This window comes from Hemiscyllium ocellatum, chromosome 20 (assembly GCF_020745735.1).
Source record: "Hemiscyllium ocellatum isolate sHemOce1 chromosome 20, sHemOce1.pat.X.cur, whole genome shotgun sequence".
Classification (NCBI taxonomy): domain Eukaryota; kingdom Metazoa; phylum Chordata; class Chondrichthyes; order Orectolobiformes; family Hemiscylliidae; genus Hemiscyllium; species Hemiscyllium ocellatum.
In genome coordinates, this window is record NC_083420.1 from 8072314 (window position 1) to 8098283 (window position 25970).

At 43.6% G+C, this 25970-nt stretch overlaps 1 protein-coding gene across 2 annotated transcripts in view; it reads left to right on the plus strand.

Annotated features, from left to right (window-relative positions):
• Window positions 1-12925: 12925 nt before the first annotated feature.
• The window catches only part of LOC132825129 (rhomboid-related protein 1-like), a 228933-nt gene continuing 215888 nt past the window's right edge, over window positions 12926-25970 (plus strand). Inside the window, exon 1 of one of the 2 annotated variants that reach the window (XM_060840127.1) lies at window positions 12926-13120. In XM_060840127.1, coding sequence (XP_060696110.1) covers window positions 12938-13120 — 183 coding nt within the window. In that variant the 5' untranslated portion in view covers window positions 12926-12937. Of the gene's footprint in view, window positions 13145-25970 lie in introns of both variants that reach the window. The other variant, XM_060840128.1, reaches the window with a different exon arrangement.

Below are 25970 nucleotides of genomic sequence, written 5' to 3' on the forward strand. Positions count from 1 at the left end.
TAAAACAGCCAGTTCATTAATAATGCCCTGCAATGAGAAAATCTGCCATCATTAGCTGGAATCTGCCATCTTTACCTGGTCTGGCATACATGTTAACCCAGACACTCAGCAATTTGGTTGGTTATTAACTGCCCTGTGGGCAATTAGGGATGGACAATAAATGCTGCCTGGCTAGTGATGCTCATATCCCGTGAATAAATAATGAATAAAAAAAGTACACCACAGTTTTGTCAAAGAACCACCAGACGTAGACATTCACCCTGAGTTGTGCCTTCTAAACAATGTTTGGGGGTCTGTTGGCTAGGCGACTGGTTTACGATGCAGCCGGATACCATCAGTGTAAGTTGAATTCCTGCACCAGCTGAGGCCATCATGAAGATTCACATTTTTTCAACTTTGCTCCTCACCTGAGACCTTGTCACCCTCAGGTTAAACCACCAGTCATTTCTCTCTAATGAGAGAGGTGCCCTATCATCCTCTGAGGCTATGGTGATTTTACTTATATTTTGCTTATACTCACTTACAATTTCCCAGACAACAACATCGCTATGCTTGGGTATGTTGTGCCCCACTGGCGAGAGACAGGTGGCCACACAACCATGTGCAGTCTGCAGGGAGTGGACCTTGGAGTCTCCAACATTGCTTCTGGATTCCATGCAGTCTCATGCTATTAGGTTGAGCTGGGCAAGGTGACCTCCTTCTGATTATTGCCCAGCTCCTTCCCTCAGCAGAGAGCAACTGGGAAAAGAGTAGGGCCCATTAGTGATCATTGAGATAATATATGCGTGGACCTAGAATACATAAGCACTGTCCTTAATGAATACTTTATGTTGGTCGTCATGATGGAAAAGGATGCAGAGCTATCAGTATCGGGGTGGAGAACTGTGAAATATTAAACAAAGTTAACATAGAGAGATGAGGTATTACTGGGTTTATCAGTCTTTAAGTGTTAGAGGCAAGGTGCTAGCTTGAAGCTTGGCTGTCTGGCAGAAAGCAGAGAGTGGGGATAAAAGGGTCCTTCTCAGGATTGCAGCCGGTGACAAGTAATGTTCTGCAAGGCTCAGTGTTGGGCCCGCAACTTTTCACTTTGTACATTAGTGTTCTAGACGAAGGAACTGAGGGCATTCTGGCTAAGTTTGCAGATGATACAAAGGTAAGCAGAGGGACAGGTAGCATTGAAGAGGTGGGGAGGCTGCAGAGGGATTTGGAGAGGTTAGGAGAGTGAGCAAAGAAATGGCAGATAGAATACAATGTGGAAAGTGTGAGGTCATGCACCTTGATAGAAGAATAGAAGCATGGACTATTTTCTAAATGGGGAGAAAGTTCAGAAGTCTCAAGAGCAAGGAGACTTGAGAGTTCTAGTCCAGGATTCTCTCAAGGTAAACTTGCAGGTTGAGTCAGTAGTTAGGAAGGCAAATGCAATGATGGCATTTATTTTGAGAGGATTTTAATATAAAGCATGGATGTACTTCTGAGACTCTACATTTGGAGTATTGTGCGCAGTTTCGGGCAGTATCTCAGGAAGGATGTACTGTATTCAGAGGAGATTCATGAAAATGATCCCAGGAATGAACAGCTTTACATATGAGCAAAATTTGAGGACTCTGGGTCTATACTCAATGGAGTTTAAAGGATGAGGGGGATCTATTTGAAACGTACAGAATACTGAATAGCCTGGAGTAGATGTTAGGAAGATGTTTCCAATGATGGGGGACACTAGGACCCAACAGCACAGTCTTAGAGTAAAGGGAGGACCTTTTAGAATGGAGATTAGGAGAAACCCCTTCAGCCAGAGAGTGGGGAATCTATGGAATTCATTGTCACAGAAGGCTGTGGAGGCTAGGTCATTGGGTATATTTAAGACAGAGATAGATAGGTTCTTGAGTATCAAGGGGATCAAGGGTTATGGGGAGACAGCAGGAGAATGGGGTTGAGAAACTTACCAGCCATGATTGAATGACGGAACAGACTTGATTGGCTAAATGGCCTAATTTGTGCTCCTATGCCTTCTGGTCTTAAGTGAATAATTCCACAGAGCCAGATGAGAGTTATTCCAGCCTGTTGAGGGAGGCAGGGGAGGGGATATCAGGGGCACTGATAATAACTTTCAAATCCTCTCTGGCAACAATTGAGCTGCAAGAGAATTGGAGGTCAGCTAAAATTGTCCTATTATTAAAAACGAGATATACAGACCAGTCTGTCTAGCCTCAGTGATAGGGACATTATTAAAAAGAATTCCGAGGTTCAGAACATATTTGCACTTAAAAAGATATGGATTAATCATGGAGAGTCAATATGGTTTGTTTCGGGCATGAGCCTTTCTCCTGCTCTTTGGATGCTGCCTGACCTGCTACGCTTTTCCAGCAACACATTTTCAGCTCTGATCTCCAGCATCTGCAGTCCTCACTTTCTCCTTTTTATGCTGATGAGGGCAATGCATTTGATGTGGTCTTCATGGATCAGCAAGGCTTTTGATAAGGTCCCTCATGGCAGACTGATCAAGAAAGTAAAAGCCCAGGGGATCAAAGACAAAATGTCATACTGGATCAAAACCTAAGCTTTGAATCTTACATTTTATTGGCTATGTCCAAGTTGCATAATTATATTTTCCAGAAACAATTTGCCATTCAGATGTTCCAGAATTCATTGAAACCCCTGCTCCTGTATTGCCGTTAAATGCCCCTTGTGTGCCCGGATGGAGTTGCCTGGTGCAGTTCCTGACATTTGTCCTGGACTTGGCAGGCAGGGTGAAATCGATGCTCCACTTTGCAGGCTGGATCCTGAGGCCCTGCTGGGTGAGGTGGTGCAGAGGCAGGATACCCACTTCCCCCAGGAACATAGCAGCAGAGGCAATGGTACCGGACCAGGCTGGCATGGTCCAAGGTTGCCATCCAGGTCAATGCAGTCTCAACCATCCAGAGGAATGCTAACAATATAGATAAAAGATCATTGACCTCCATTTAACCAGCCTAAATGTCACCATCTTCTCTCTGATACCTCACAGTCACTATAATTTTGCCACTGTACCTGCCTCCCCCCAAAGCCTCTGCTTTACTACTCTCACTATTGCCTACACCATCATCCCTCACTCGCTGTTACTCAGCCCTGCCCCAACGCCACTAACCCTGCATATCTCAGTGCTGCCTACTCACTCACTCGGACACCTCCTTACTTTGACCAAAACTAATACCTGTGCCATCCAGTTTCGTCTTCCTTAGTTGCTGCCTCTCCCTTAGTTCAGGCGAAAAACAGCCCCCAGTAGGGCAGAAAGAGTCAAGATAAATGGCTGACTGACCGTTTCCAATCATCAGGACTGGGAGTGGAGGCTGCCCTTGACTTATTTGTGACCTTATAGAAATTTATAAAATCATGAGGGGCATGGATAGGATGAATAGTCAAGTTGTCTTTTTACTCATGTTAGAGAGTTCAAAATCGGAGGGCATAGGGTTTAACGTGAGAGGGGAAAGATTTAAACCTGAGGTATGCTGTGAGCATCCAGGTGAGTGAGTGCCGTAAGGATAAGTGAAGAACTCGGAGGTGCAGCCCGGTCCAGGAGCTGGTTGCGTGTTTGTGTGTGAACATTAAGATGCAGCCTCAGGTGCAGCATTGAAGGGCAGAAACAGAAGGGGCAATGACAGCTCATAGAGGCTGGCACATGTCAGATGCCAATGTCTGTTGTCAAGGGCTACATGTGGCTGGTGTCCGTGGAACGTGCCCTGAGATGATGGTGCTCAGAGTCTAACATAGAGGTCCCTTGATTCAAGCTGTGAACTGAATTCGCCAGATACCCGTTCTGACAACCTTTTTGAGTTTTCCCTGCATCTAGCTTGTTTTGTGAGATTAAAATGCAAGGCATTTAACAAGGAACAACTTCCTTTAATTGGCAACTTTGCTTGTGAAAAGCAAAGAAGATGGAGCAAGATGTTCCTGCTATCAAGATAGGCCTTGCTTGACTTCTGATCTGATTTTGCCACACTTCTTAGATGTTACTCAGACCCTTATTGGATTGCCCAGAGTTTCTTCATGTTTCTGGTATTACATTCAATGACCTTTAGCCCTTTCCTGTGAAATTACAAAGTTCAATATGCCAGACATATCACATCGTACAGGCATAACTCTATGACCATAATTAAATAGCTGCAAAGCTTGGTAATTTCTGCATATATATCCAATTTCAAACCATGAATTAAAATTCTCGCGATAAACTCAAAATTCACCAGGATTCAACAACTTTCATTTGGAGTCAGTTATCTGGATTAGCGTTTTTTTCCTAAGGTGCCCACAAAGCAATGAGATATAGGAGCAGAAAGAAGCCATTCAGCCCATTGTGTCTGTTCGGCCATGCAATGAGATCATCGCTGATCTAATAATCCTCAACTCCACATCCATGCCCTTTCCTCACAGTCCTTGATTCTCTAACTGATTACAATTCTGTCTATTTCTGCTCTGAATTTTGTTAATGACCCATTCTTGACAGTCCTCTATGGTAAAAAAATTCTGCAGATTCACCACCCTTTGAAAGAAGAAAGTCCTCCTTATCTCTGTATGTGTCACCCCTTTTCCTGAGGTTATGCCCCCGGTCTCTCCCACAAGGGGAACCAACCGTAACACATCCACCATATGAAGTATCCTATGAATCTTGTATGTTTCAATAAGGTCACCTTTCATTCCGCTAAATTCCCAAAAGTACAGGCCCAACCTACTCAATCTCTTCTCAAATGACTGTCAGTTCTTACTTGGTATCAGCCGAGAAATGTCACCATGGTTCTGGAAGGCATAGAGAAGCAACTGATGGTGATTTAACCTGAAAGTGTGAAGTTGAGAAGGAGAATCCTTCATGATAACTCAATCAATCCAAGAATTGAACCTGTGCTGCTGGCATCACTCTACAATCCTAAACCTAACCCAACCCTAACCCATCACTCTTGCAAACCAGTCATCCTTCTGGTGAGATGGTGATGGAGTAGGACTTCTGAGCCTGGGGCTTGACCTCACTGTTCACTTTTCTTTTTATTTCTTTTTGTTTTTTATCCCACTTCTCTCATTTTTCTTCTCTTGTGTTTTATTTTACTTGCCTCTTTGTGAAAAACTTGCTTTTGCCAACAGCATCGTTGGCAGGTAGACCCAACAATGCAGACTCGAGTAGGCCCAGCAATGCGGACTTGAGTAGGCCCAGCAATATGGACTCGAGGAGGCCTAGCAACATGGACTCGACTAGGCCCAGCAATGCAGACTTGAGTAGGCCCAGCAACATGGACTCGACTAGGCCCAGCAACATGGACTCGACTAGGCCCAGCAATGCAGACTTGAGTAGGCCCAGCAACATGGACTCGACTAGGCCCAGCAACATGGACTTGAGTAGGTCCAGCAATGCAGACTTGAGTAGGCCCAGCAAAATGGACTTGAGTAAGTCCAGCAATGTGGACTTAAGTAGGCCCAGCAACACGTACAAATATAGGCTCAGCAACACAGACTAAAGTAGGCCCAGCAACTTAGACTCGGATAGGCCCAGATCACAGAATCTGGTAGGCCTAGCAACATGGACACGAGTAGGCATAGCAACAAGGACTCGGGTAGGCCCAGCAACGCCGATTCAAGTAGGCCCAGCAACACGGATTCGAGTTGGGCCCAGGAATAGATTCAAGTAGGCCCAGTAACACGGACTCGGGTAAACCAACAACATAGACTCAGGTAGGCCCAGCAATGCGGACTTGAGTAGGGCCCAGAAATACGGACTCAAGTAGGGCCCAGAAATATGGACTCAAGTAGGCCCAGCAACACGGACTTGTGGCAGCAGCGTTGGAGGTGGATTTGGATTCCTGGTGGCTTCTGCATTGCTGAGGCAGTCCTATCGCCGACTCACAGCTGCTGTGGTGCAAGTACATTTGGCTTCCCGGTGATGTCTGCGTCTGGTGCAGATTCATGGAGCTGGCGGCGGCGGCGTGTTCGGGCCCAGTACAAGACCAGCAGCATCAGCAGTAGCAGCATTGGTGAGGTGGGCCTGAAGCAAGCTCTCGGTGGAGGTGGAATTGAGTTTGGGCCGATGCGGTATCGCTGGCTTCTGCACTGGAGAGGTCGATTAAGGAGTCATAGCGGTGAGGGCTTCTATGGAGGCAAGATTGTCACTGAAGAACGGGTGACTTTTGTTCCAGCTGTGGTGGTGCAGCAAAGGGGACTCATGCCTAGCCACCAGGCCCATGATGGGGCACCTAACAAGGACTGTAGAGTTGGACACTTTCTTTATTTCTTTTTTTTTGCCTTTATATTCTATGTTTTGGTTTATTTTTCTGTGTTTTAAGATGGCACCAGAGAGTGGCGATACTTTATATACAAAATACATATGATAATAAATAAATTAAATTAAATCAAGTCAACTGACCTCAACAAAACTCCTCTTTGGGATCCCTCCATTGTCAGCATATCTTTCCTTAGATAAGAGGCCTAAGACTGTTCACTGTATCCAAGATGTAGTCTGACTAATGCATTGTATCATTTTAACAAAGCTTTCCTACCTTTATATTCCATTCTCTTTGAAATAAAGACCAACATTAAAGCAACTCCCAAATTCCCGAGCTACAAATCTTATCACAAACTTTGATCTCCCAAATTCCTCTGTTCCATGGCTTCAAGACAAAATGAATGTATGAATCATTGGAGAACTGGTTAGGACCACAAGCCATTCCTGAACCATACTGAAGAAGATTCTTGTCAAAACATGTGCTGGGAAAGCACAGCCAGTCAGGCAGCAACCAAGGAGCAGGAGAGTCGACGTTTCGAGCATAAGCCTTTCATCTGGAATGTGGGGGTGGGACCCATGCTAGATTTGAAACGTTAACTCTATTTCTTTCTCCCACAGATGCTGCCAGACCTGCTGAGCTTCTCTAACCTACTCTGTGTTTGTTTCAGATTTCCAGCATCCATCGTATTTTGCCTTTTTGCAAATGTCAGATTTTAAAGTCAACAGAAGCAGCACAACAACGATTGTTATTATGTTAATCAAAGTAGAAAAGAACTACAGCTTGTTGTCAACGTATGCTGTATGAATTGCCTGGGGGAGCAGTAAGATTTTGTGTGCCTCAACTAAGCCCTTCTGTTTTCATTTCAAATGATGTGTGTTCTGCACTTCACACAACCGCAGGCAGGAGCTGACCAGACAGAGCTGCTGTCCTGCTTGAGGGGTTTCTTGTCAAATTGTACTGGGTTTTGAAGAGCAGCCAAACAAGTGTCTAGGCTGGAGAACCTAGAGGTTGTGGAATACTTAATGTCTGTTGATACCTCATGCAGAAAGGTGTGTATCTCAGCCCAAATGTGAGCCAAGCCAACATGCTGATCTTAAATGTATTCCCAGTGCTACATCTGCAGATAGACTGGAAGCAGACTGCACCTGAGCACATAATCAAAAGTTAAACCAGCCAACAAACCAGATTGTAAACCAGACTAGTTTGGATAAAACAAACAAACATATGGTCCAAATATCTGCCAAGTCAAAATCCATTGCACCGTTAACTTTTACAAGTTGTGCAAGTGTGACTTGATATCCCTTTCTTGCTGACCATGCAGTGGTCATGCTTTTGCAGCTTTTGTCACTGAGAGTATATGCCACTAAAATAAAATGAAAAACCAGGAAGAAAAAGGAACTCCCATGAGGATGGTGCTTGTCAAGAGCTATCTGTCATCATGGCAATTGATGAATGAGCTGGAGTGTATCTAGGCCTTTAGGAACAAGACTAGGTTTGTATGGACAATTTATTCTCCTGTGATGCAGTGTGCTGCCCATGAGCTCTCACCAAAATCCAAACTTGTTTCCTAAATGATCTTTCTTCCACTTCCTCCACACTCCTTGCTCTCCTCATGCTTGCACTTCTTCTCCACTTATTCTTCCTTCTCCTATTTTATTTGCCACAATTCTGGATGGGATCTTCATCTTCTTCTATCATTCAATCATCCTCTTCCCATCCCACTGTGCTTGATTACCACATCGTTCTAGCTACCTTCCTCGCCTCCTTCTTCATGACAGTCTCACCTTGATTATGTAGGAGAAAACGAGGACTGCAGGTGCTGCAGAGTGTGGTGCTGGAAAAGCACAGCCTGCCAGGCAACTTCCGAGGAGCAGGAGAATCGATGTTTTGGGCATAACCTCTTCATCGGGAATGAAGGCCTTTTTCAGCACCAGACTATTGGCTCATTGTCATTATGTTTCTTGTTATGTTTCTTCTCTTTCTCTATAACATGATGTGGAGGTGCTGGTGTTGGACTGGAGTGGACAAAGTAAGAAGTCACATTACACCAGCTCATAGTCACTCCAAAAGCTTGTGATTTCAAATAAACCTGTTGGACTATAATCTGGTGTCGAAAAGTGTGGTGCTGGAAAAGCACTGCAGGTCAGGCAGCATCTGAGGAGCAGGAGAGTTGACATTTCTGGCTTCGGCCCTTCATCAGGAATGTGGAGGGGGAGGGGGAATGAGAGATGCATGTGGAGAGGTGGAGCTGGGGGGAAGGTAGCTGGGAAGGCGATAGGTGCAGATGGGGGGGGTTAATTGTGATAGGTTGGTGGGCAGTGTTGAGTGGATAGGTGGGAAGGAAGATGGACAGCTAAGACAGTTCAAGAGGGCGGTGCTGCGTTGGAGGGTTGGATCTGGGATGAATTGGGGGAGGAGGAAAAGTTTTGGAAACTGGTAAAGTCAATGTTGATGCCATGTGGTTGAAGGGTCCCAAGGTGGAATATAAGACATTCTTCCTCCATTCATTGGGTGGCTATGTCATGTGACTTCTCACTTTGTCCACATCAGGTGACCATGCAATTACAATCTCTTCATGGCTACACCCATGATCTTCACTTGCCCTCGATTTGCCCTTTCTCATTGATCTACAAGTTCATCTCAACATTTGATATTCTATTAAGTCTCCTGTTGTTATTTCTCTGTCGCCCAGGTTTCTGTGTTATTCAACATAATGGTCTCACAATGTCCAGTAGATATTTTCTTTAATATCAATGATACTGTTTACCACATGCACTCCACTGTACTTCAAAGACCTTTTCTAACTGTATTAATTTCTCTTTTATGAGTCAGGTGAACTCGCTCCAGAGGTGTGATAGTGATGTATCTGAACATTTTAAAATTAAATAAAATTCTCAGAGGGGGTGGATTAACGAAAAATTATAGATTCTTTTTAGGCAGAACTGACCAAGGGTCACCGGACCTGAAACGCTAACTCTTGATTTCTCTAGGGTGTAGGTTTGCTCGCTGAGCTGTAAGTTTGATATCCAGACGTTTCATTACCTGGCTAGGTAACATCATCAGTGGCGACCTCCAAGTAAAGTGAAGCTGTTGTCTCCTACATTCTATTTATATCTTTCTCCTGGATGGGGTTCCTGGGGTTTGTAGTGATGTCATTTCCTGAGGGGTTGATAGATGGTATCTAGATCTGCGTGCTTGCTTATGGCGTTGTGGTTGGAGTTCCAGGCCTCTAGGAATTCTCTGGCAAGTCTTTGCTTAGCCTGTCCCAGGATAGATGTGTTGTCCCAGTTGAAATGGTGGGTTTTTTTTCATCCATGTGTAGGGCTATGAGGGAGAGGTGGTTGTGTCTTATTGTGGCTAGCTGGTGTTCGTGTATCCTGGTGGCTAACTTTCTTCCTGTTTGTCCCACGTAGTGTTTGTGGCAGTCCTTGCATGGAATTTTATAGATGATGTTTGTTTTGTCCATGGGTTATACTGGGTCTTTTTACTTTGTTAGTTTTTGTTTGAGAGTGTTGGTGGGTCTGTGAGCTACTAGGATTCCGAAGGGTCTCAGTAGTCTGGCTGTCATTTCTGAAACTTCTTTGATATATGGTAAGGTAGTTAGGGTTTCTGGCTGTGTTTTGTCTGCTTGTCGTGGTTTGTCCTTGAGGAATCTGCGCACTGTGTTTTTTGAGTATCTGTTCTTCTTGAATACGTCATATGGGTGGTTCTCCTCTGTTTTTCGAAGTTTGTTTGTGCTGCAGTGTGTGGTGGCTTGTTGGAATAGTGTTCTGAAACAGGTTCTGTTTGTGTGTGTTGGGGTGGTTGTTGGTGTAGTTGAGTATTTGGTCAGTGTTTGTCGGTTTTCTGTATATGCCGGTTTGTAATTCTCCCCTGTCCTTTCTTTCTACTATGACGTCCAGAAATGCGAGTTTGTTGTCAGTTTCGTCCTCCTTGGTGAACTTTATACCTGTGAGGGTGTTGTTGATGATGTTAAATGTCTCTTCTATCTTGTTTCGTTTTGTGATGACAAAGGTGTCATCTATGTAGCGAACCCAGATTTTTAGTTTGATGGTTGGTAGGGCTGTTTGTTCTAGCCTTTGCATTACCGCTTCTGCTATGAATCCTGATAGCAGAGATCCCATGGGTGTGCCATTGGTCTCTTGATTTCTCTCCACAGATGCTGCCAGACCTGCTGAGCTTTTCCAGCAATTTAGACAGTTTGAGTGAATGGGCAAGCACACAGACAGATGGAATATATTGTGGATAAATATGAAGTTATGCACCTTGGTTGGAGGAACAAAAATGCAGAGCTTTTCTGAAATGGTTAGAGATTGGAAAGTAGTGATGTCTAAAGGAACCTTACTGTTCTTGTTCATAGGTCACTGAAAGCAAGCGTGCAGGTCAGAAAATGATTCAAAAGACAGACAGTCTGTTAACCTTTATTACAAGGCAATCCAAGGACAGGAATGAAACAGTCTTATTTCATTTAATAGAGCACAGGTGAGACTGCACCTGGAGTCAAAACGTGTCAGGACCAGGGCTGAGGCTCCTCCATTCCTGAACTCAGAATCCCCCTCCCTGCCTCACTTACAGTCACACCCTGTTGTCCCTGATCATTAACTGAATTTGAATTACTTAATCTACCAGGTATGACTGCCTCCTGGAATAAAGTGTCCAGGTAACTCTCCCCCTCTGGGATGTGCCGCAGTGTTTGAAGCTCAGATTCCACATCATCAATTCTGATCCGGAGTTTTTCCAGCAAACAACACTTGCTGCAGATGTGGTCACTGCCGTTCACAGTGGGATCAGCCAGCTCCCACATCATACAGCTACAGCACATCACCTGTCCAGCCATCTCCACTTAGTTAACTAATTTATACAGATTTATGAGTTAAATAATTTCTAGCACTTCTCTATGGTCTTATTCGACTAACCAACTAACAGTAAACTTTTAATCAATCACACGATACACAAGAAATATAAATTGAAACACCTTACCTTAGCAACACACAAGAGTTCTTTTGTTTGGTGGGAGGAGGAGGGCAAGTGTAGTGTCTCGGGATTTTGCTGCTGCCCAAATATATACCCAGCCTCTGCTCCTTGCTGTGGCCTCACCCTCTGCTGCTCCTTTAAAAACGGTTCTCGTGCTCTCCCTTCCCAGCAGCCCTCGGTTCTCTCTGCCCTCTCTCCTCGCCGCTCTGTAAAAATGGAGGCCCCACTCTCGAGGTAAGTCCCTTTTTAAGTGGGAAACTTTCCCTCCCGGCAGCCCTTGGTTCTCTCTGCCTTCTTTCCTCACCGCTCTGTAAAAATGGAGCAAACTCTCGACTACCTCTGACATCTGTCCTATATCTAGCATCCCTCATTTAAAGGTATGTCCCCTCAAAAGGATGGCAGGTTTCCTTCTTTAAAGGACATTAGTGAACCAGATTTGTTTTCTGACACTCTGCAGCGGTGACGTGGGCGTCATCAGGCTAGCTTTTAATTCCAGATGTATTTACAAAATTCAAATTTCACCATCTGCCCCAGCAGGTTGTCCCTAAAATAGTAGCTGGGGCTCTGTTTTACTCATCCAGCGACATGCCTTCCACTTAGGTCTACATCTGAATGTTGGAAATGTTTGTTTTTATATAGTGTCTGAGAGGAAACGCGAACATTGTGAAAGCTTAAGTTCCAACATAACAAAGCCTCCACTTTAATAAAAACCTGTGGAAAAGTAATTAAGTAATCAACATAGAAAAAAAATGGAACTCTAATGTATCCTTCAGAAGATGTTTCAATTTTGCAGATTTTACCATAAATACAGAGATGTGCTCGGGTATTTTTCAGTTCCCAAAAAAAATGTCATTGCTTACTTTCATGAGTTTGTGTATTGAGACCAGAGAAATAAATATAAAATGTTTAAGACTATAATAAGATAAAAGAATGCTGCTGAATGGGACTTGATCAGTTTAGGATGTCTGGTCAATGCAGGTGAGTTGGACTATAGGGTCTATTTCCGTAGCATATAACTCTATGAGTTTATAATTGGATTATGATTGGAAGACTCCTCAGAGTTACTCAGTGCTCTGTGGTCATTATCTCACTGAAGGTTGGATGGAGTATACATTGACATACTACTCCATTAGATTTCGTTTTGCTGTGATTGTTGCACTGTCCCAGTGGTGTGTAATAACATCTTTGAGCAAATTGTTTAGAAAAAAACAATCTTCCCCAGGGAGTGTAAAAACCATTTTAGGGTGGCATGGTAGCTCAGTGTTTAGCACTGCTGCCTCACTGCGTTCGGGACCCGGGTTCGATTCCAGCCTCGGATGGTTGCCTGTGGGTGGAGTTTACACATTCTCCCCGTGTCTGCATGGGTCTCCTCCCGGTGCTCCGGTGTCTTCCCAAAGCTGTTCAGGTTAGGTAGATTAGCCATGGGAAATGTGAAGTCATGGGTAAAGGGTGAGGGCACTCAGTCTGCATTGATTGCTCTTTGGAGGATCACTGCAAACTCAATGGGCCAAATGGCCTCTATCTGCACTCCATGAAATGCCAAATGTAGGCATGACTTGTCGTTAGGAAATAGAGAAAATTTAAACAGAATTTGGAACTCTACTTTTAAATGTCATTGATATTGGTTTTGGAACAAGTAATGCATTTTTGTTGATTCCTGTATCACGTTGATGGGAAGGACATAACAACTTTAAAGTTGGTAAATAATAATTGAACATGCTCTAATGGTCCTTCTTTGGTTCTTGCAGCTTGATCCAGAGAACACTGGTTTCATTGCTGTGGAGCACTTTTCCAATCTGCTTCAGAGCCATGAACTACAACTGGACCCCACCAAACTCGAAATGCTTTTCGCTCTTGTGCAGAGCAATGAACAGGGCCAGATCTGCTACCACGAGCTCGTCAACCTGGTGAGTAACTGGCGTGGTCAAAAAGTGTGGTGCTAGAAAAGCACAGCCGGTCAGGCAGCATCCAAGGAGCAGGAGAGTTGACATTTCAACCATAAGCTCTACATCAGGACTTATGCTCGAAACATCGACTCTCATGCTCCTCGGATGCTGCCTGACCAGCTGCGCGTTTCCAGCACCACACATTTCGACTCTGATCTCCAGCATCTGCAGTCCTCACTTTCTCCAAGTAATTGGCGTATGCAGGAAACTCGGCACTGTACTAATGTGAGAGCAGTAGGAAGAATTCTGTAAAATTTGTAATGTGAATTTGTACATTTGTAATGTGAATCAGAGATGCAAGGCTGTGTTGAAATATCGATATGAGATAGGGTTACTGGTCTGTCCATTAATTACCAATGCCCATATGAGACATGCAGGACAGTGCATTGATAACACCCTAAGTTGGATGTAGACATATCCTAACAGGATTTGCAGTAATATGATAAGAGAAATGATATAGGATATGGTGATGTGAGACTGGATTTATGGATAGTTAAAACAATGACTGCAGATGCTGGAAACCTGATTCTGGATTAATGGTGCTGGAAGAGCACAGCAGTTCAGGCAGCATCCGAGGAGCAGTAGGATTTATGGATAGTCCACTCTTCATTGTCTGACTCATTGTTAATTCGTCATAAATGCATTGCTGTCATTTCAAAGACAAGAGAATGAATAGTTGATTGATTTGGTGAATTAAATTGATTGAATTTATTTTTTTCATGATATAGAATGAAATATTATGTAACTCCACAAGCTGTCTGTCATTCTGGCAGAGGCATTTGATCCAATGAATTTCAACAATGGTTTGTGTGAAGATTCCATTTTCTTCTCTTCCTCAGGGAACCTTACTACACTATGGATCTTGATAGTTTAAGAACACAGTTTGCTGTTAAAATCGTTGCTGGTGATTTTCAACATGTGAAAGGGTGTATGGAGAGAAAGCTGCAGAGGTAGCGAAGTACAGGGTATAATGAAACTTATTGATGTGTTACTTCATGGATTCAGCTATGTTTCAGACATTGCAGAGTGAAATTCAATCCTGTAGGATTCAAAAATGTTCCAGTGCTGGTTGTAGAATCTCAATCAAATTTGTTTTGCAAATAGCACAGCGCATCTGCTAAATGCTTCATCCTGTTTCAAAATCAGAAACTACGCTAGAGGGCCTGGGATTGTTCAAGGACCAAAGGCATGGCGATTGTAAATTGTAAATATGAGATGGTACAATGGTAGGTACACATTTAACAGCTTCTCCTGCCCTACCTTGATGCTACAAATGTCAAACTACTGCACTGGTCAGCAATTTACCAAAGTCAGCATACTGAGAGAGAGAGGAGCGTTTGCCTGTTAATGAAGTGTGCAGTATGATCTACAGTGTTCATTTCTGAAGTTTATGCATGGGAATTGGATAAGAAATGTAGACCCACGAGTAGGAATAAATACTAATCTTCTCTCTTTGTAATATAAATTGAACCATCCAAGGAAACCACTTCATTTACTTTTAAGCAGATATAGGATTAGACACAGAGACTCTCTGAGAAATATTTTAAAAGTCATGATTAAGAATACCTTTTACTTTGAGAATTGCTGAATTTGGCATCATCATAGTTAAAGGGTCAGAATGTACTGCCCAGGTAGCCATTGCAATTAAACATTACCCTGTAAAACAGAGACAGCAGCACACAACTTTTATCAGGTGGTAAGAAACATCCAGATCCAGTGTCACATGAAACTAACGTGGCATTAAAGGTTCTATTTGTATTTAATATTTCCAGTGGGGGTAATTCTATTACAGAATTACCACACACACCATCTCAGGCACATTTGGGAAATACAGAATAGTACAGTTTAAGAGAGTTTTGTTACAGTTCATGAGGCCGTATTTTGTAAGCAAGTGAGTCATGCTACTATCTTTGGAGACCTAGGTCTTTAGGCTGTTTTTGTAAGGTCATATAAAAGTATTTCTTGACACTGCATGCTCATGCGTTGGGTGGTAGAAATGTCATTGACTGCTTGGGTCACTTCCTTTTATAACATATGCGTTATCCTCTTCCCTATCCTTATCTTTGATCCCTAAGAGACATTTGGTCCTTGTTCTTGCTTCACCTGAGATTCCTGAATTCGGTTCACAGCTCAAACCACCAAGATGGCGGATTTTCTTGAGTCTTGCTCTTGCCGTCTCTGTGATAATAAATGATTCACTTTGCAGCTTCCATAACCAACCACAATATTTTGTACACTCCAGACTTTGGAAGGCAATAGTGGTACGACCGTCAGGATGAGAGGAAAATGTTCTAACTTGCCTTCTACGGGAAAATATCCCGGACCCAGGAAAATGGAATGGAGTTACATACACACAAGTGAAAATTTCACTTCTTCTTTGCACTGAATTTTCCCAATGATGGACGTTCTCCAGAGAGGGTTATGTTTTGCACATCCTGGTTCACAGAGGCAGCTGCTTCAGCCATGTCCAACTTCACAATATGCATGCAGATTAGACCTGTTAAGAGCAGGTTTGAACTTTATGATGTCACCTAGGTAAGTAGGTACTCATTCCAAGAGGCAAGGCACCCTTTTGGATATAGTCCAGGGCACTGTGAGGGAAGACCATGTGCCTTTTGGGTCAGATAAGATGCCCTTAAAGTTAATGGGAACCTACGTAAAAATGCAAGAACTTACTGAAGCTTTCAAGATTTCAGGTTATTTAAAACTACTGCTCTTTAAGCATTGGAGCAGGTGGGCAATAGATGGTGACATGGGCTGGCAGGGCAAGTCTGCGGAGATGGTGAGTGGTGAGGGGTGTTTCTGTTGTTTCGCCTTTTTTAATATCTTTGACAAAGTGCCCAGCCTATCGCCAGATGAGACAACATCCAGACATCCACCATATTCCTGTTCCCTTTCCTTGAACCAAAATTAGACATCCCGGTTGGGAGAAAGAATACTTGGGACTCCTTGTCTGTGATGCCCATGCTAAACTAACTTGCATTTACACAATAACTGCTGCAGATAGACAGGAGGGGAATCTATCAATAGATGTATATTCCCTTTAGTCATTCATGGGCATTATTGGTTAGGTCAACATTTATTGCTCCATCCCTAATTGCCAGAGGACAGTTGAGAGCCAAGCACATTGCTGTAGGCCTGGAGTCACTTGTAGACCAGACCAGTTAAGGATGGCAAATTTTCTTCCCTAAAGGGCATTAACGAATCTGATGAATTTTTGCAACAATTGACAATGGTTTCATGGTTATCATTAGACTTCTAATTTCATATATTAATCGAACTTGAATTTTACCGTCTGTCATAGTGGGATTGGAACTACATCCCCCGAACATTAGTCTGTGTTGCTGGATTACTAAACTTGAGACATTACCACCTCGCAATATTCACTGAAGCCCTGTGACACAGTTACGACCTGCACACACTTGCAATGTAAAATTCTGATGAAAATCCTCCAGTAGAGCTGAACACTTGGTGAAACTTGAAAGGGTTCAGAAAAGGTTTACAAGGATGTTGCCAGGGTTGGAGGGTTTGAGCTATAGGGAGAGGCTGAACAGGCTGGGGCTGTTTTCCCTGGAGCGTCGGAGGCTGAGGGGTAACCCTATGCAGGTTTATAAAATCATGACGGGAATGGATAAGATAAATAGACAGAGTCTTTTCCTTGGGGTGGGGGAATCCAGAACTAGAGGGCATAGATTTAAGGTGAGAGGGGAAAGATATAAAAGGGATCTAAGGGGTAAATTTATCACACAGAGAGTGGCGCGTGTATGGAATAAGCTGTCAGAGGAAGTGGTGGAGGCTGGTACAATTACAGCATTTAAAAGGCATCTGGATGGGAACATGAAAGTGAAAGGTTTAGAGGGATAGGGGCCAAGTGCTAGCAGATGGGACTAGATTAGGTTAGGATATCTGGTCAGCATGGACCGAAGGGTCTGTTTCTGTGCTGTCCTGTCACACCCTGAGCGGATCCAGTCAGAAGATACCATGGAAACAAAGGTATTTTTAATGCTTTATGTTTACTTGCAGACTAGGAGGGTTGAAGGGGAACGAGCATTCTTAATTCTGCTACTGCAACGTGTCCAGAACCCCACAGCACAAAATTCTAGGGGCACCATTTTCACTCACAAGAACCCATGGAGATAGGGCCGGGCTGCATTTTCTGGACTCCATACTGTACTCACCTGCTGTCAATTTGATTGCAGTCTCTGGTCCTGCCTGTTTCAGGGAGGACCCTCTACATAATTTGCAACTTGGAAAAAGGGATCCCTGATCCCCAATTTTGAGTCACCAATGAACGAAGCACAAAACTGTTGGCTCTGCCCACTGGTTACTTGACATTATGCCATTTTCAGGACATTAGCATGTTGCATTTATTGGAATTAATTTTCCTTTGGTTGCACACATTTCAAGAGAACGTTTAAAGTCCAAACATTTCAAACTCCCACTCACAACAAGACGATTAGCACTTGGTTTGCCTAAAGTTGTAACTGCAAACAAAGTTCGGGGAACAAACTGCATCATTAAGTATTTTGCAGTACAATTTCAGCAGTCTCTTCTTCCTACACACCACTATATTTGTATGTAAGGTGGACAGGAATCCTGACGAAACAATGTGGACAGTTCTGTGAGGTTTCTGCTCGAGTCATGAGATTAGGAAAATCCATGTGAAGATTATATCGCATTTCTCTTAATCTTCTCTTTTGATTTTTCTTTGATATTCAGTAGCCATTCTCAACATCCTGGGGGTGACTATGACAAGAGATTGAACTGGATTATTCTATAAATTCTGCAACACCATGAGCAGGTCAGAGGAAACTCACCTCCTATGTCCCCAAAGCCTATCCACCACCCACTAAGTGCAAGTCAGGAGTGTGATAGAGCACACTGTACTCACTTGATAAATGCGGCTCCAACAACGCGCAGGAAGTTCAACACCATCCAAGACCATGAAATTCATCGGATTGGCACTCCATTTCCCCACCTTCAACATTCACCTCCTCCATTACCAATGCAGAGTGACAGCAATGTGTACCATTTACAAGATGCACTGTAGCAAGTCATCATAGAATTACAGAATCCCTACAGTGTTGAAGAAGGCTATTTAGCCCATCAGGTCCAAAGTGACCCTCCAGAGACCATCCCACAGAGACATAACACCCCACCATATTCCTGCAACCATGCATTTCCCATGGCCAATCCACCTAACCTGTACATCTTTGAACTATGGGAAGAAACCGGAGGACTCAGAAGAAATCCTTGCAGACACAGGGAGAATGTGCAAATTCCACACAGGCCAAGGCTGGAATCAAACCCAAGTCCCTAGAACTGTGAGGCAGCAGTGCTAACCACTGAGCCACTGTGCTGCCCTCCTTTGGCCTCCTTTGACTGTATTTTCCAAACCCTCAAACTCGTCTGCAGACGTGTAGCAACACCATCCCTCCAAGCCAGACGCCTTTCTGACAGCACCATCACAGTCATTGGTCAGAAATCACGGATCTCCCCTTCCTAACACACTTTGGAAGTAACTGGAAGGCCTGGGCTGCAGCAGTTCAAGAAGGCAGCTCACTACCACTTTCTTAAGGGATGGCCAAAGATGCACACTGACTACCTTATCGAAGAATGGTTTTAAAAATAAACCTTTTTATTAATATTCACAGCAGTGTGCTGATTTGGATTTAGCTGTCCATAAGGTATTATTGATCTGCCCATTTTAACTGTGTAATCCTGTCCCACTGTCTTCAGAAAGTATCTTTATTTTTGCATGCAGAAAGCATTTTATGTGTAAGATTTTGGCACCTCCGTTCTTCATTAAGTTCAACATGACCTTGTGTCTTATGCCTGTAGCCCAGTTATTCAAGAATAGCTACAAAGCTTCCTAATGCTTGGTTCCTTGACCCAGTTCTTTTGAATTGCTTGCAGTAACTCCACCCACCAGCACAATACCTATTCCACCCAAGCCAGCAAGATACTGATACCTCCTTGTAGTTATTGTGGAGGTCACAGATACCTTAAATTGTCATGTCATTAGTTGTTTGGCCCTGCACATAACCTAAATTGACTGGACTATCCATGATCTGAGAATCCCTACAGTGTGGAAGCAGGCCATTCAGCCTATCAAGTCCACACTGTAAAGCATCTCACCCACCCCCAGCCCCTACCCTATCCCTGTAACCCTGTGTATCCAGGGCTAATCCACCTCACCTCCACTTCTTTGAATGTGGGAGAAAACTGGGGCACGTGGAGGCACAAGGGGAATGTGGAAATTCCACACAGGCAGTCACCCGAGGGTGGAATCAAACCCAGGCCTCTGTTGCTGTGAGGCAACCATTGAGCCATTGTGCTGTACCGTATCTTTCTAAGCTGACAATTTTGTAAAATTAGAAACAAACTACAGTAGATGCTGGCAATCTGAAATAAAAGCAGAAAGTTCTGGAGAAACTCAGCAGGTCTGGTAGCATCTGTGGAGAGAGTAGCTGAAATAACATTTTGAGTCAACATTGCTTCGAAACTGACATTTTTTTACTAAATGTGCCTGTTAACTCACTGAGTAGTTATGTTGTTACACTTAAGAAACTGTGTTCTGTGCTCAAATTAATGCTTCACATGTAAAACCTGTTTGTTCCTTATTTAATCTCAGGATATGGGCATCACTAGCAGGGGGCTGCATTTCTCGTACATCCCTCGTTGCCCTTAAGAAGACCGCAGTCAGTTTTCTACTTCAATTACTGCAGTTCAACAGTTCATAACTCTGCACTGCTCATTAATAATTCTTCAGTCTGATAAGTCTAGGAAATGTATAGTTGCTTTTCCCGTTCACACCAGTGCCAGGGGTGCTGCAGAGAGCACTGCTGTTGTAGGAATGTTAGCGGATTCCTTCCAATACAAAATCCGAAAAGCGCAAATTTAAGTGTAATTTGCTGTCTTCTGGCTGCAATATATGTTCAATATAGTTTGTCTGTATTGAACATTATCGAAACATGTTTCAAAGACTTGCTAATATTTTGATTTTAGTATGTTCAATATCCCATCACTGACTAGATATTGAAAAATCAATAATTATTATTATTGAGTATAATGAATATATGTTTATAATTCAAATGCATGTTATAATGAGTATGTGTTATATTTTAAGGTATGCCATTATGAGGAATGTTGTTGGTCCATTCTGGCTTAAAGAGGCCAGACATTAATACCTTAGAGCATAGATTTATGATAGTCAAGATTAGTGGTGTAGGGCTTTTGCCTGAAACATCGATTTTCCTGCTCCTCGGATACTGCCTGACATGCTGTGCTTTTCCAGCACCACTAATCTTGACTCTGATTTCCAGCATCTGCAGTCCTCACTTTCACCTAATAGATTTATGATAGTCTAACCAAGGTTTTTAAGAGGATTGGGATCAAATTCACCTTGTGGAAACTAATGATTAAAGAGGGTACACAGCTCACAGAACTAGAAAATAGGAGCAAGAGTAGGCCATTCGGCCCTTCGGGCCTGCTCCATCATTCGTTATGGTCATGGCTGATCATCCAACTCAACAGACCGTTTCTGCTTTTCCAAATTTCTTTTGATCCCTTTAGCCTCAAGTGCTATATTCAACTTCTTCTTGAAATCATACAATGTCTGGCTTTCTGTGGTAGTGAATTCCAATAGATCACCTCAATCTGGGTGAAGATATTTCTCCTCATCTCATTCCTAAATGGCTTACCCCGAATCATCGTCACTGCAACAAGGTGGGCGAGGATCAACGTGTCTAGGTGCTCAGAAGGTTTTCACTATCCTGAGAGGACCTGTTGAAAGACCTGCCATCTGACAGTGAATGCTGGGTTCCTGGATTCCTTCAAGTGCCAACTGGACATGTTTCTGCCCGAAGCTGATTTACAGGAGATGTACTTTGTAATTTTAATCTGGTCATCCCAAGGACGAGTTTTGGCATCCTAAAAGAATCAAAGTGGAATCTCTACAGTGTGTTTTGGAATGGCAGCCAGTGACGAGCGGTGTCCCGCAGGGTTCAGTGTTGGGGCCGCAGCTATTCACGTTATATATTAATGATCTGGATGAAGGGACTGGGGGCATTCTAGCAAAGTTTGCCGATGATACGAAGTTAGGTGGACAGGCAGGTAGTACTGAGGAAGTGGGGAGTCTTCAGAAGGATCTAGACAGTTTGGGAGAGTGGTCCAGGAAATGGCTGATGGAATTCAATGTGAGCAAATGCGAGGTCTTGCATTTTGGGAAAAAGAATACAAGCATGGACTACTTTCTAAACAGTGAGAAAATTCGTAAAGCCAAAGTACAAGGGGATCTGGGAGTGCTAGTCGAGGATTCTCTAAAGGTAAACATGCAGGTTGAGTCCATGATTAAGAAAGCGAATGCAATGTTGTCATTTATCTCAAGAGGGTTGGAATATAAAAGCACTGTTGTGCTACTGAGACTTTATAAAGCTCTGGTTAGGCCCCATTTGGAGTACTGTGTCCAGGTTTGGTCCCCACACCTCAGGAGGGACATACTGGCACTGGAGCATGTCCAGCGGAGATTCACACTGATGATCCCTGAAATGGTAAGTCTAACATATGAGGAACGGCTGAGGATCTTGGGATTGTATTCATTGAAGTTTAGAAGATTAAGGGGAGATCTAATAGAAACTTACAAGATAATACATGGCTTGGAAAGGGTGGACGCTAGGAAATTGTTTCCGCTAGGCGAGGAAACTAGGACCTGTGGACACAGCCTTAGAATTAGAGGGGGTAAATTCAGAACAGAAATGCAGAGATATTTCTTCAGCCAGAGAGTGGTGGACCTGTGGAATTCATTGCCGCAGAGTGCAGTGGAGGCCGGGACGCTAAATGTCTTCAAGGAAGAGATTGATAAATTTTTGATGTCACAAGAAATTAAGGGCTACGGAGAGAATGCTGGTAAGTGGAGTTGAAATGCCCATCAGCCATGATTGAATGGCGGAGTGGACTCGATGGGCCGAATGGCCTTACTTCCACTCCTATGTCTTATGGTCTTATGGTGTTCTCTTAATTGGCTTGGAATTTTATTTGTTTTCAACCATCCCACCCACTGCAGAAGGTTACTTGGCTTCAGGTGGCTTGAGTTTGTTAAGTTAAAAATCACACGACACCAGGTTTTAGTCCAACAGGTTTATTTCGAAGCATCAGCTTTTGAAGCACTGCCTCTTCATCAAGTATTGTGGAACATGATCATACGACACAGAATTTGTACCAAAAGGGTTACAGTGTCAGGGAGTTGTAATGATATATTAAACAATGTTAGTTAAAAAATCACACAACACCAAGTTATAGTTCTTAAACAAGTTTAGATGAAATCTTTTATCTTTTAGAATGGGATATGGTGGTTTAGGTTCTTTAATATGTAAATTCCAAAATTACATTCTCAAGGTGGTGTCAGCTTTTCTAATAATAAGTGCCATCTCAGCTTGTATGCATTGTGACATGCAACCCAACTATATAAAACAGCCTGAATGTGGACAGAAGGTCTTCATTTTTTTTGGGGTATGTTCATTACGCCTTATGTTGTGCCCTTTTGTTAAATACCATGCAACTTGTATTACGCAGTAATGCAAAGTGAGAGTTCATATTTTACATAGAACATAGAACAATACAGCGCAGAACAGACCCTTCGGCCCTTGATGATGCGCCGACCTGTGAACTACTTTCAGCTCGTCCCCCTACACTATCCCAAAATCATCGATGTGCTTATCTAAGGATTGTTTAAGTCTCCCTAATGTGGCTGAGTTGACTACATTAGCAGGCAGGGCATTCCACGCCCTTACCACTCCCTGCGTAAAGAATCTGCCTCTGACATCTGTCTTAAATCTATCACCCCTCAATTTGTAATTGTGCCGTCTTGTACAAGGTGACGTCATTATCCTCGGAAAAAGTCTTTCACAGTCTACCCTATCTAATCCTCTGATCATCTTGTATGTCTCTATCAAATTCCCCCTTAGCCTTCTTCTTTCCAATGAGAACAGACCCAAGTCTCTCAGCCTTTCCTCATAAGACCTTCCCTCCAGACCAGGAAACATCCTGGTAAATCTCCTCTGCACCTTTTCCAATGCTTCCACATCCTTCCTGTAATGGGGCGACCAGAATTGTACACAATATTCCAAGTGTGGCCGCACCAGCGTTTTGTATAGTTGCAGCATGATATTGCAGTTCCGGAACTCAATCTCTCTACAAATGAAACCTAACCCACTGTATGCCTTGTTAACAGCACTATCCACCTGGGTGGCAACTTTCAGGGATCTATGTACATGGACCCCAAGATCCCTCTGCACATCCATACTACCAAGAATCTTTCCATTGACGCAGCACTCTGCCTTCCTGATATTCTTCCCAAAGTGCATCGCCTCACTTTTAGCTGCATTGAACTTCATTTGCCACCTCTCATCCCAATTCTGCAGTTTATCCAAATTCCCCTGCAACCTGTAACACTCTTCCAAACTGTCCACTACTCCACCGACTTTAGTGTCATCTGCAAATTTACTAATCCATCCACCTATGCCTGCGTCTGTCATTTATAAAATGACAAACAGCAGTGGTCCCAAAACAGATCCTTGTGACACACCATTAGTAACTGGACTCCAGGCTGAATATTTTCCATCAACCACCACACGCTGCCTTCTTTCAGAAAGTCAGTTTCTAATCCAAACTGCTAAATCACCCTCAATTCCATGCCTCTGCATTTTCTCCATCAGCCTACCATGTGGAACCTTATCAAAGGCTTTACTGAAGCCCATGTATACCACGTCAACTGCCCGACCCTCATCTACATGCTTGGTGACTTTCTCAAAAAACTCAACGAGGTTTGTGAGACATGACCTGCCCTTGACAAAACCATGCTGACAATCTGAAATCAAATTGTTGGCTTGCTAGATGATTATAAATCTTATCTCTTATAATCTTTCCAAAACCTTTCCTACAACAGAAGGAAGGCTCACTGGTCTATAATTCCCTGGGTCATCTCTGCTGCCCTTCCTGAACAAGGGCACATTTGCAATCCTCCAGTCCTCAGGTACTAAACCTGTAGAAAGTGACGACTCAAATATCAAAGCCAAAGGCTCTGCTATCTCCTACCTAGCTTCCCAGAGAATCCTTGGATAAGTCCCATCCGGCCCAGGGAACTTGTCTACTTTCACTCCTTCTAGAATTGATAACACCTGTGCGTAACTAACCTCGATCCTTTCTAGTCTCATATCTTGTACCTCATTCTTCTCCTCTACAATATTCTCCTTTTCCTGAGTAAACACCAGTGAGAAATGTTCATTTAGCACCCCTCCGATCTCTACAGGATCCACACTCAACCTCCCACTTCTGTCTTTGACTGGCCCTCTTCCTACCCTAATCATCCTTTTACTCCTCACATGAAGATGTCCAAAAATGTGCAGGTCAGGTGAATTGGCCATGCTAAATTGCCCGTAGTGTTAGGTGAAGGGGTAAATGTAGGGGAATGGGTCTGAGTGGGCTCCTTTTCAAAGGGTCAGTGTGGACTTGTTGGGCCGAAGGGCCTATTTCCACACTGTAAGTGATCTAATCTAATCAGACCTATAGAAACGTCTAGGGTTCTCCTTTATTCTCGTGCCCTCTCTTTGCTCTTCTTAACTCTCTCTTTAAATCCTTCCTGGATGATCTGTAACTCTCCATCGCCTCATCTGAACCATCTTGCCTCATCAACACATAAGCCTCCTTCTTCTTCTTAACAAGAGATGCAATTTCTGTAGTAAACCACAGTTCCCTTACCTTATCACTTGCTCCCTGCCTGACAGGGACACACCTATCAAGGACATGCAATATCTGTTCCTTAAACCAGCTCCACACTTCAATTGTCTGCTTCTCCTGCATTTTGCTACCTCATTCAATGCATCCTAATTCATGCCTAACCGTATTATAATTGCCCTTGCCCATCGATAACTCTTGACCTGTGGCACGTACCTATCCCTTTCCATCGCTAAACTAAATGTAACTGAATTCTGGTCACTCTCTCCAAAGTGCTCACCTACAACTAAATCAAACACCTGGCCTGGTTCATTACCAAGCACCAGACTCAGTGTGGCTTCCCCTCTTGTTGGCCCTCGACATTCTGTGTCAGGAAACCCTCCTGTACACATTGGACAAAAACTGATCCATCTGACGTACTAGAGCTATAACATTACTAGTCAATGTTGGAGAAGTTAAAGTCCCCCATAATGACCACCCTGTTCCTTTCACTCCCACCCAGAATAGTTTTGCTAATCCTCTCTTCCATCTCCCTAGAACTCTGCGGAGACCTATACAAAACTCCAAGCAGTGTGACCTCTCCTCTCCTGTTTCTAACCTCAGCCCACACTACCTCAGTAGACGAGTCCTCATCAAAAGTTCTCTCAGCCACCATTATACTATCTTTGACTAACAAAGCCACACCTCCCCCTCTTTTACCACCTTGCCTGTTTTTAGTGAAAGATCTAAATCCTGGAAACGGCAACATCTATTCCTCACCCTGCTCTATCCATGTCTCCGAAATGGCCTCAACATCGAAGTCCCAGGTATCTATCCACATTGCAAGCTCTCCTACAGTATGTCGAGGGGCCGACAAGAGGGGAGGCCACACTGAGTCTGGTGCTTGGTAATGGACCAGGCCAGGTGTTTGATTTAGTTGTAGGTGAGCACTTTGGAGAGAGTGACCATAATTCAGTTACATTTAGTTTAGCGATGGAAAGGGATAGGTACGTGCCACAGGTCAAGAGTAGACACACTCCAAACCAGTTTGCTGCCTGCCAGCACATTCCTGTGACCCTGAAATCCTGTCTCTGTCCTT